The following is a 12,659-nucleotide window of genomic DNA, read 5'->3' as shown; positions in this document are numbered from 1 at the left end:
GAAACATTCATCAATAGATGAATGGATAAAGAGAAAGTGGTATATACATACAATGGAATATTAGTCAAAGAAGGAATGCCTGCCATTTGTGACAGCCTGGTAAACCTGAAGAACATTATGCTATGTGAAATAAGCTAGTCACAGACCAAATACTACATGATTCAATTTGTATGATATATCTAAAATAAATTCAAGAAGCATAAGAATACAATAATGGTTGCCAGAGCCTAGGAGTAGAGGGAAATGGGGAATTATTTTTCCATGGGTACAAAGTTTACACTATGCACGATGAATAAGTTCTAGAGATCTGTACAACACAGAACTTGTATTAATAATAGAGTATTATGCACTTTACTAAGAGTATATATATTGTGTTAATTGTTCTTACCATAGAAACAAAACACAAAAGAACACAAGGAAATTTTTGGAGGTGATGGATATGTTTAATACCTTGGTTATGGAACTGGTATCATGAATATATACATATGTCCAAACTCATCAGGATGTATACATTAAATGTGTGTGATCTTTTGTACCTTAATTATATATTGATAAAACTAAAAACATTTAACATTTTAATTATTTGTAAGCGTAGAGTTCAATGGCATTACATTCATATTGCTGTACCACTGTCACTACCATCTGTCCATAGAACTCTTTTCATCTTGCAAAACAGAAACTTTGTACCCATTAAACAATAATTCCCCATTCCTTGGATCTCCTAGTCCCAGCAACTTCCATTCTATTTTTCTTTCTATATGAATTTGACTACTCTACATACCTCATATGAGTTGGATCATGCAGTATTGGGTTTTTTGTGATTGATTTATTTAACTTCGCATAAGGTCTTCAAGGTTTATCCATGTTAAAGCACATGTCAGAATTTCCTTCCTTTTTTAGGCTAAATAATACTCCATTATATATACACACCTCATTTTGTTTATCTGTTCATCTGTCAGTGCATACTTGGGTTGCTTCTACCTTTTGACTATTGCAGATAATGCTGCTATGAACATAGGTGTACAAATTTGTTCAAGCCCCTGCTTTCAGTTCTTTTGGGTATGTACCCAGAAGTGGAATTTTTGGATCGTATGGTAATTCTGTTTTTCATCTTTTGACTGCTATACTGTTTTCCATAGTGGCTACACCATTTAAATCAACATATTTTTTTGAGCACCTACCATCAATGACTAAGATTTAAGAAATCCCTGTTTTCATGGAGTTTATATGAGGGGTTACACAGACAATATGAATGGTAAATAAATTATATAATTTGTGATAATTTCCACAGAGGAAAAAAATGGAACTTGTATGAAGGATATTAGGAATATTTCAAAATTTATTACAATTGAATGTTTCTGTCTTATTCTGTTCTATCATACAGTGCAAGAATTAGTCTACTCTCTTGTATAATTATTTTTTTACCTAGTAAAGACTCAAAGCAGATGAAAAATTAATATTTCCTAACTTAACCATTTTATTCATCCAGTATCATTGTGATGTGAGTATAATTCTCATTTCAGATGAAGAGTATGGGAATTCTAAGTTGCACATGTCTTTTACCTCAATTGCCAAAGATAAATAGGCAACAGAATAGCTGCAACTCTCTTTTACTCCAAACCTAGGGATGTTGTAAATATGAATCTTTTTTTTTTTAAGGTTTTATTTATTTATTTGACAGAGATCGCAAGGAAGCAGAGAGGCAGGCACAGAGAAAGGAAGAGAAGCAGGCTCCCTGCCGCGCAGAGAACCCGACTCGGGGCTTGATCCCAGAACTCTGGGATCACGACCCGAGCTGAAGGCAGAGGCTTTAACCCACTGAGCCACCCGGGCGCCCCAATATGAATCTTTTTTGACTCAACTTTGTATCTGTGACTGCACTGGGTCTACACCTTTATTCTCACAGAAGATATTTGAAGAGCAGATATTATGTGAACATCACTATTGTGTTTACCTTGTTTCTAGAGTCTTGGTGTTTTCTTGAATGCCTGGTTCAACCTAAGGTGCTGAGTCTTTGAGTTTTCCTCTAAATTCTTGCTGTCTTTGTATCCAGCATCTCTGGGCAGTGACTCCAGGGAATGTGAATTACAAGCAAGGAAACTAATTGGGACTGTATTAATTATCTACTATTGTGTAACAAATTACCTCAAAATTCAGTAGTTTAAACAACAATAAACATTTATTATCTCGCACTCTATGGGGGTTGGGGAACAACTTAGCTGGATACTCTGGCTCATATATTTTGTGAAGTTGCAGTCAAGATGTTAACAAAGCTACAGTCATTGGAAGGCTAGATGGCTGGAGGATTTGCCTCCTAAATGGCTGGCAAGTTAGTGTTGGCTGCTGGCAGGAGCCTCTCCCCAGGCCTGGTTGAATGTCTTCATCGTATGGTGGCCGACTTCCTTCAATGTTCATGATTCAAAAATACGCAATACAGAAACCACCATGTCTTTCATGACCTAACTTTGGAAGTCACACACTGTCATTTTTTTGCAGTATCCTATTGGTTAAATAGGACAACTCTATTTAGTGTGGGAGGGGTGTATAAAAAAACCATGAATACCATAAGGCAGTGATCATTGGAAGCCATCTTAGAGGCTGGTTACCTTAGAGATCTAGTGAGGAAACATCAAGTAAATTGAATTTATATGATAAGCCCACAGGTCCTGCTTCCACGGAGATAAGAAAGATCTGTGGTGGAGATCTGGAGAGCAGGTGTCCATCATGGAAGGAGACCTTCTGACCTGAGAACTCTCCTGGAGGCTGGAGAAGCCTGAGATAGAGCAGACCCTGGAATTGCTGTATCTACAGCTTACCTTAACCTTTCTGCCCTTGGTGGGCAAGGCCTGAATGACCTCTCAGCCTTCAGAGATCAGCAAAAGCTGTGTGACAATGGAGCGTTTAACCCAAATGATGGAAAGGAGAGGTAAGGTGGCTCAGAGATGGGGAAAGTTTAGGAGAGAGAAGCTGTACATTTAGGGGTTAGGAAATTCAGTACCCCTACCAAGAAAGTTCACATGGGTGTTACTGACTGCAGGGTAGACATTTGTTTTTTTGTTTATTCACTTGACTATTGTTTGAAATTTCTGTTTTTCTTACATTTAGATTTTTTTAAAGGGCTATTAAGTATATAACCATAAACAAAATCTCCTACTCTATCCTTCCTCATCCCCTGATCCAACTCCCCAGAGGCAACCATTTTGAACATTTTGGTATTCAGCTCCACTTCCCTGAATATCCTCATACTGCTCATTCATGCTTGATTTTTCCTGCTGACATTTTTGACAATGGAGATAAGGATTTATCTCTGTTTTCTACCTAACCTCTTTCTTGTCTCCCTCACCCCACCCTTCCCCAACCCACCTTCTTGCCCTTCTTTCTAATATGGTGTTTTATTAGTGGTTGAAAGTTGACTAAATGTCAGGATCTGTATCTGTTTGGGGGGAGGGGGTGGCGCTAGTCAGTTTCCCCAGCAAGAAATCCTAGATTTTGCTTGAGAAGTATAAACCAGAACTGCTTTTGGAAGGCAAACACAGTAGGAAGTAGGGGACTGTGGGGGGGACATACCTCATCTTTCAGTATTACAACTTTCACTTAATTCCCTTATTTTCTCTACATTGTTCCAACCCCTTATATTCGGTTCCTATCCCACACTCCTGCCTGCAGAAGTATTTAGAGCCTCCATTCCTAAGCCTTTCAAGGGTTCTGCCATGTTTCCCCCCCCATTCCCCCACCCTCACTTAAGTTTCAGGTTTCTCTAGTTAAATTAGATAACAGCCATCTGTCTAATCTCTAGCTTCCAAAATTTTGTTGACATCTCTTATCTGCTGAAGTCTTCTATATTCTCTATGAGACTCAGCTTCCTTTGTTCCTTTCATTTTGGTTGGGTTTGGGAGAGAGAAGTAAATGCAAATATTCATTCTTACATTTTTTACCTGAAGGCCCTGAATTTTTTAGATCAAAAAACAGTTGCTCGAAAATGTCATTAGAATCATGACTTCATTTTATTCCATCATATAAGTGGTTTACAATGCCTAAACCTATACTTGATTAAAGTTTTTTCCATATTTTTACAGTGCTTTATAAACTGTATTATTCTTAATCTTTGTGGTATTTATTATTATGTACTTGAGATAAACTTTCTATTAAGAATAAAATACCAGGATCCTAGGGAAAGCTTATATTGTCAGTAGATTCATTGGGCACCCTATACTTAGTCCTCCAGAAATTCCCATCCAATCCTGTATGGTAACATTAGTCTTTCATGTACATTTCAGCATCTCTATTGCCTGATGGTGGTTAGCATTTATCAGTGCTCTAAGTATCATTGTAGATAATATTATAGCCACCTGCTACTGAAGATTTCTATATGCCTTTGTCTGGAGCTCTGAAATAAATCTGCTTTATTTCTCTTCCCTCAGCTTGGCATCCTCAGGACTCTGCCCTTTTGGAGGAAGAAGAGAATATGACCAGGTCTCTTGTACGTTTTAAGCATATTTATTTGTTTCCTGCATTATTTTGCAATGCAGTTGCAGTGGGTTACCTTAACCTACCAGTAAATTGGAAAAACTAAATTGATGAAAATTAAGGTGAGGGAAAATAGAGTAGCAGAACCAGGTGAAATTTGGGATGTGGCTATGCAGGAACAGGTCAATACAAAGTTCTTATGTTGATTTCAATTTGAATGTCAAAGCAAACTGGAACACAAAGTTTATGCCATAATTTATACTGTTTATGAGGGAAAAACTAATAATTAAGGAAAGAGAAAACTTCTCAAAGATTTTTTAAAAAAATAATTATTATACCCAACATGGGGCTCAAACTTAACAATCCCAAGGTCAAGAATTGCATGCTGTACCGACTGAGCCAGCCAGGTGCCCCTGGAAAGAGAAGGCTTCTCATTGGCCTCTAGGTCAAAAAGAAATGCTGAAATAATTCCATAATTCTTATAATTTTAAGCTCAGTTTTTTAAAAAAGTCTGTCCTGGCCAAAGATTAAAAACTAAAATTATCTGGAAGAGTAAATGGAACATGTCTTTCAAATGAGCCTGCATATATATTTTCTTCAGTTGAGATTTTAGTCCTTTTTCTACTTGAAATTAGGGAATTTTAAAAATGCCTTCTTTAGGACACCTGGGTGGTTCAGTCATTGAGCGTCTGCCTTCGGCTCATGTCATGATCCCGGAGTCCTGGGATTGAGCCCAACATTGGGCTCCCTGCTCGGTGGGAAGCCTGCTTTCCCTCTTCCACTCCCCCTGCTTGTGTTCCCTCTCTCTCTCTGTCTCTCTCTGTCAAGTAAATAAATAAAATCTTAAAAAAAAAAAAAAATGCCTTCTTTAGCATTAGGATTTATATAGATACCTTTTCCTAATCTGCCACTTTTATGTTGATATGTATCTTTTGTTGTATAGACACTTTATTTATTTTTTTTAAAGATTTTATTTATTTATTTGACAGAGAGATCACAAGTAGACAGAGAGGCAGGCAGAGAGAGAGAGAGAGAGAAAGAGAAGCAGGCTCCCTGCTGAGCAGAGAGCCCGATGCGGGACTTGATCCCAGGACCCTGAGATCATGACCTGAGCCGAAGGCAGCAGCTTAACCCACTGAGCCACCCAGGTGCCCCTGTATAGACACTTTAAATTTGGATAGTTACATTTAGCTTATTCATATATGCATACAATAAGAATTTAGTCAACATTAACATACAGCATCAGTATTTAATCGTCCTTTTCATAAGTTGCCAATGGTAGTCTTTTCTAAGACATCTTTCATGTTAGGTTATATAGATAGTCTATTTTCAAAATTTTTTCATATTTCATCTTTAGTCCAATTGGAATTTAATGTTGTAATGGATTTCAGGTAGGAATTTACTGATGATTCTATCACTAGAATTATTTGTACATGTAGAAGACCAGTTGTTCCAACACTTTTGTTAAATAGATATTTCTTTTGTGATGCCACATTTATGATGTGCATGCTTAATTGTTTCTAGGCTCTTTATTCTGTTCCTTTAGTCTATTTGTCTATATCTATACCAGTACTGTACTCTGTGTGTGTATGTGTGTGTGTTTACAATGTTTTAATTACTGTACCTTTAAAATAACCCTGTTGCTTAGGCAAGGATTTCCCCACTTCCGCCACACACAACTAGTTCCTAGTCTTTCAGAAATTTCTTAGCTATCTTGGGACCCCCTAAATTTCTATTTGAATTTTAGAATCAATTTATCTGGTTCTAAAGGAATAAAAATTCTGTTCACATTTTAACTGGCATTGCAAAGAATTTACAGACTAATTAGAGAAGAATTGAGTGAAATTTTTTTCTTGATGTTTCAAGTTAAGGGAATCTATTAATATAATTCATCATATTAAAGAAAAAAGATAATCAGCTTCATAGAGCTGCTAATTTTTTAAAAAATCAGAACTTCAGAATTTAAAAGAATCTCTTTAATAGGAGTAAAAGGACACTTTAATATGATATTATTAATTTTTCCACACATAATAAGCTAAGAGCCAACACCATGTTTACTAGGGAAAATGAGATGCATTCCCACCAACACAACCAGATTGCCAATACTACCATATTTATTTACTATAATTCTGTGTCCCTAGGCATACAACAAAGAGAGAATAATGGGGGATAAAAATTGGGAAGGTGCATGCAAAATTATGATAGCTAGATAATATAGTTATAAATGTGGGCAGCTGAAGAAAAATAATGACTGAATCCAATATGGATTTTTTAAACAAAATTTATTTACACAAAATTAACTTACATAAAAACCAATAGCATTCTCTATATAAACCACAATCAGCTGAAAAATAAAATGGAAGATGGTAAGAGTAGACTCGAAACCATAAAGAAAAAAATTATCTGATGTGTATGGGAGAAAAAAAACTTCTAAGATATTGATGTGGCCTGAAAGAGGATTTAAGTACATTTTTAAAACATCCTTTTTGGATAGGATCTATCATTATTAAACTAATACAACTTCTTTTTTTTTTTAAGATTTTATTTATTTATTTGACAGAGAGAGATCACAAGTAGGCAGAGAGGCAGGCAGAGAGAGAGAGAGAGAGGAGGAAGCAGGCTCCCTGCCAAACAGGGAGCCCGATGTAGGACTCGATCCCAGGACCCTGAGATCATGACCTGAGCCGAAGGCAGAGGCTTAACCCACTGAGCCACCCAGGCGCCCTATAACTTCTTTTTAAGTTAATCTTCAGACTTATCTGAATAAAGATTCTGAATATTTTGGGGCACCTGGGTGGCTCAGTTGGTTAAGTTTTAACTCAGGTCATTATCTCAGGGTCCTGAGATCAACCCCAGCAACTCACTCAGTAGTGGAGAGTCTGCTTGAGAGTCTCTCCCTTTCCTTTTCCCTCTGCCCCTCCTCCCACTCACACTCTGTCTCTCTCTCAAATAAATAAATCTTTAAAAAAGGATTCTAAGATAAGTCAATCGGAGAAAGACAACTATCATATGATCTCCCTGATATGAGGGAGAGGAGATGCAACATGGGGGGTTAATGTGGTAGGAGAAGAGTAAATGAAACAAGTTGGGATTGGGAGGGAGACAAACCATAAGTGACTCTTAATCTCACAAAACAAACTGAGGGTTGCTGGGCAGAGGGGGGTTGGGGGGGGTTATGGACATTGGGTAGGGTATGTGCTATGGTGAGTGCTGTGAAGTTTGTAAACGTGGAGATTCACAGACCTGTACCCCTGGGGGAAAAAAAATATATATATATATGTTTATAAAAAATAAAATTATAAAAAAAAAAAAAAGGATTCTAAGTATTTTTCTTAGAATAAGGCAAGTCTATTCAAGCTGAGTCTAGAATATATTTGAAAAATAAGAATATAAAATATCCAAGAGGGCGCCTGGGTGGCTCAGTGGGTTGAGCCTCTGCCTTCAGCTCGGGTCATGATCTCAGGGTCCTGGGATCGAGGCCCGCTTCGGGCTCTCTGCTCAGCGGGGAGCCTGCTTTCTCCTCTTTCTCTATGCCTGCCTCTCTGCATACTTGTGATCTCTCTCTGTTTCAAATAAATAAATAAAATCTTTAAAAAAAAAATATCCAAGAAAAAAATGTGTCATATTCCAAATTTTAAAGGCATATTTAATATTTATATATCTTTAAGAAAAAATCCTTTCTTAGAAAAAGTTGGCATATATATATATATATATATATATATATATATACTGCAGAACTGACATGTAATTGCCTTTATGCTCTTACTATAAATGTTACTAAAAAAAAAAAAATTTGTCCTGTTAAGAGTCACACGCTTTACCAACTGAGCCAGCTAGGTGCCCCTCCTCATTTTGTAAATGGATAATAGTAGCCATTGCATAACCTTTTCAGGTTATTTTAGTAGTTAATATACCTAAAGAAATTATTATATTACCTAGTATATAATAACTACTCAATAGATGAGAGTGATGGTAATGATGATGGTAGTAATGATCATAGATAATAGAGACAGTGCCTCAGAAACAAAAATTACAGGGGTGCCTGCATGCCTCAGTCAATTAAGGTCTGACTTTGGCTCAAGTTATGATCCCAGGGCCCTGGGATGGAGCCCCATGTCAGGCTCCCTGCTCAGTAGGAAGTCTGCTTCTCCTTCTGCCCCTCCTCCAGCTCATGTGCACACATGCACTCTCTCTTTAATAAATAAATAAAATCTTTAAAAAAAAAGAAACACTAATTGCAATCAAGCGTTTGGTGATTTTCATTTGTATTTCCCATTTTGCTTATCTTATCAGTACTGTTTCTTGAATAAATTCTCCCAAATGTGGGATATAGGGTGCTTTTTTATCTTAGAGCCTTTACAGATAAATAATTTTTCCTTACTTCCTAACATGAATATTGAAGTTTTGTTGGTTTTTTTTTTAAGATTTTATTTATTTATTTGATAGAGATCACAAGTAGGCAGAGAGGCAGGCAGAGAGAGAGGGGGGAAGCAGGCTCCCCGCTGAGCAGAGAGCCCGATGTGGTCTCGATCCCAGGATCCTGAGATCATGACCTGAGCTGAAGGCAGAGGCTTAACCCACTGAGCCACCCAGGCGCCCCAATATTGAAGTTTTTAAGTGGGGGGAAGAGTTGGATATATGTGATCAAGTAACGTTCTTTTCCAGAAATTTATTAGTTTCTTGACTTTTGTTACATTGCTGTCATGGTTTTAATTCTCATCCTCTGTAAATAAAACAAATAAGAAACAAAAACCTGAGCCCGTTTCCCTGATGCCTAACTATGATTCCGTCCTTGGACCTTTACCCACTATGTATGTTCTCTACAACTATTCCTATCCTTTAGCCAGGGATTCAGCTCTCAATTTTAGGTTGATGACTAATTCTCATCTTTCTTTATACCTCTAACTACATAGTGGACATTTCCATCCAGAAGTTCTATAGGAATTTCAAATTTTGCATATTCAGATTTTCCTTTTTTTAAGATTTTTTTTCTTTTATTCATGACAGACAGAGAGAGGTAGAGGCAGAGGGAGAAGCAGGCTTTCTACGGAACAGGGAGCCCGATGCAGGACTCAATCCCAGGACTAGGATCATGACCTGAGCCAAAGGCAGATGCTCAACCAACTGAGCCACCAAGGCCCCCAGGATATTCAGATTTTCATACCTCTCCTCATTCCTCCTGCCTTATTTCTCTTCCATCCCCATTTTCTCCATGTCCCCCTTCTCACTGGGTCACATTTTCATTTGGACAGGTTCTGAGACAGTTACCTGCGAGTCCTGTCTAACTCTTTCAGTTCTGTCACAGACCAGTACAAATTTATCAGTGACCACTATCTTTAGTTTTCCTGCATAATAGATGAAGAATGTTTAAGTTTGCTAACTCAAAAAATCAACATCTTACAGGATATTTCTATTATGGTTTGTTTTCCCTCACACTGTAAAATAAGATTAGGTAAATATGAAGACTTCATATATAGTTTGTAATGAACTCTGATCCCTAAGTTCATGATGTACATGAGTTCTTACATACTTTCACCACTGCATTGAAGTTTGGTAACTTCATATTAATTAGGATTGGTTTTTACAGGAAACAGTGACATTTAAGGATGTTGCTGTGGACCTCACCCAGGAGGAATGGCAGCAAATGAAACCTGCTCAAAGGAACTTGTATCGGGATGTAATGCTAGAGAACTACAGCAACCTAGTCACAGTGGGTAAGGGTAGTTTTATAATTTTTCATGGAATTCCTTTCCATTTCGAAGTGTGTGAAGACTTTTAACTTGCCAGGTGAATTTACCCTTCCTTGACTTCACATGATTGTGTGTACTCCTCTTCAGGGTAAAGCTTGATTACTTTGTCTCACTTTTGAAATTCCTTTGTCCTCATCTTTCATAGGCCCTCAAGCCCCTAAGACTCAGCCCAAGGTATGGATGGTGGTCCCCAGCATTAACATCCAAGTCTTTTGCTGTTTCCTGTAATAGGTTATCAAGTCACCAAACCAGATGTGATCTTCAAGTTGGAGCACGAAGAGGAACCGTGGGTGGTAGAGGAAGAAATGCTTGGAAGGCACTGTCCAGGTGAATAAGTAAAAAGGCAGCTCTGAATAAGAAAGCCACATGACAGTAGTTCATGTGGTTGATACCATTTCACATTTTCCAAGATTTTCTTAAAGGCCCTAGTGTTCTAGGTTGACAAATAGTATAAATGGATTGGATTCCTGTGACGTTTCCAGATATATTTCCAGATTCCACTTCCTATACTGGAGTTTTCTTCCTTTTCCAGATTTTAAAGGATTGGTAGTCCCAACTGAATTCAGGATGCCAGCCATCTCTAACTCATTTATGACCTTACTTTCAAGATTATTTTCCTTCACTATGATCTCTCTTTTTCCTTAGTGCTCATAGTTTTAGATTTATTTCCTTATGCATTCAATATTTCACAGATGTGCAGTATTTGTTTTTAATATTTTATTTATTTATTTGACAGAGATCACAAGTAGGCAGAGAGGCAGGCAGAGAGAGAGGAGGAAGCAGGCTCCCCGAGGAGCAGAGGGCCTGATGCGGGACTCAATCCCAGAACCCTGGGATCATGACCTGAGCCAAACGCAGAGGATTTAACCCACTGAGCCACCCAGGTGCCCTCCCCCTTTTTTTTAAGATTTTATTTATTTATTTGAGAGAGAGCATGAGAGGGGAGAAAGTCAGAGGGAGAAGCAGACTCCCCATGGAGCTGGGAGCCCAATATGGGACTCGATCCCGGGACTTCTGGATCATGACCTCAGCTGAAGTCAGTTGCTTAACCAACTGAGCCACCCAGGGCCCAGAAGTGTAGTATTTTAAAAGTATATTTGTTTCACACTTAGATTTCATTCAGTTTCTTTCCATTTTGAAAAGCTATAAACATGTATTCTGTAACAGTACTCACATTTTCCATTGTACTTCACAACCCTCACATCCCATGTAGTTTTAAGTTTCTGGATTAGAAATTGGTGCCCTATTCCTACTTATTCCCACCTTGCATTACATTAATTATTTTTTTTAATGTAAATATGCGTCCTTCAGGGCACCTGGGTGGCTCAGTTCGTTAAGCGTCTGGCTCTTAATTTTGGCTCTGGCCATAAACTCAGGGTCATGAGATCAAGCCCTGTGTTGGGCTTCATGCTGGGTGTGGAGACTGCTTGAGATTCTTTCTCTCCCTCTCCCTCTGCTCGTCCCCCACCTGCTTGCTCACTCTCTCTAAAAAATATATATATATGTACATATATACATATATATATGTACACACACACACTTGGTTAAAGAACATAAAAAATCCAAAAGACACATTAAAAAGTAAGTCTCTTACATTAAAAAGTAAGTCTCTGGGGCGCCTGGGTGGCTCAGTGGGTTAAGCCGCTGCCTTTGGCTCAGGTCATGATCTCAGGGTCCTGGGATCTAATCCTGCATCAGGCTCTCTGCTCAGCAGGGAGCCTGCTTCCGTCTCTCTCTCTGCCTGCCTCTCTGTCTACTTGTGATCTCTCTGTGTCAAATAAATAAATAAAATCTTTAAAAAAAAAAAAAAAAAAGTAAGTCTCTGCCTTATCCTTGACACCAAGTCCCTTTCTTTCCCAGTTGCATACACTTCTTTCTCAAGAGTTGTGCTGGCTCTTTTTGATTAGTATTATTTTACCATATGAATTTTAAAGAGTTTTATTTATTTATTTGACGGAGAGAGATATCACAAGTAGGCAGAGAGGTAGGCAGAGAGAGAAGGGGAAGCAGGCTCCCTGTTGAGCAGAGAGCCCGATGCAGGGCTCGATCCCAGGACTCTGAGATAATGACCTGAGCTGAAGTCAGAGGCTTAACCCACTGAGCCACCCAGGTAACCCTACCATATGAATTTTAGATACAACTCTCTATTTCCGGAGAAAAACCTATTGGACTTTTTATCGGGAATGTATTAAATACATAAATTAACTTTTGGAATTTTTTTTTTTTTTTAACAGAGATCACGGGTAGGCAGAGAGGCAGGCAGAGAGAGAGGGAGAAGCAGGCTCCCCACTGAGCAGAGAGCCCGATGTGGGGCTCAATCCCAGGACCCTGGGATCATGACCTGGGCTGAAGGCAGAGGCTTTAAGCCACTGAGCCACCCAGGTGCCCCAACTTTTGGAAATTTGACATCTTTAGAATGTTGAGATTTTCTATTAAAGAACT

The 12,659-nt window shown here is 38.3% G+C and overlaps 1 protein-coding gene across 1 annotated transcript in view; it reads left to right on the top strand.

Moving 5' to 3' along the window:
* The first annotated feature begins 2,710 nt into the window (after positions 1-2,710).
* The window catches only part of LOC116857595 (zinc finger protein 850-like), a 60,837-nt gene continuing 50,888 nt past the window's right edge, over positions 2,711-12,659 (top strand). The window contains exons 1-4 of the mRNA XM_032841839.1: positions 2,711-2,926; positions 4,422-4,480; positions 10,055-10,181; positions 10,449-10,544. Coding sequence (XP_032697730.1) covers positions 2,851-2,926; positions 4,422-4,480; positions 10,055-10,181; positions 10,449-10,544 — 358 coding nt within the window. The 5' untranslated portion in view covers positions 2,711-2,850. The remainder of the gene's footprint in view (positions 2,927-4,421; positions 4,481-10,054; positions 10,182-10,448; positions 10,545-12,659) is intronic.

The sequence above is a fragment of the Lontra canadensis genome, unplaced genomic scaffold, assembly GCF_010015895.1.
Source record: "Lontra canadensis isolate GAN:19392208 unplaced genomic scaffold, GSC_riverotter_1.0 scaffold125, whole genome shotgun sequence".
Classification (NCBI taxonomy): domain Eukaryota; kingdom Metazoa; phylum Chordata; class Mammalia; order Carnivora; family Mustelidae; genus Lontra; species Lontra canadensis.
This window is presented reverse-complemented; position numbering and strand designations above follow the sequence as displayed.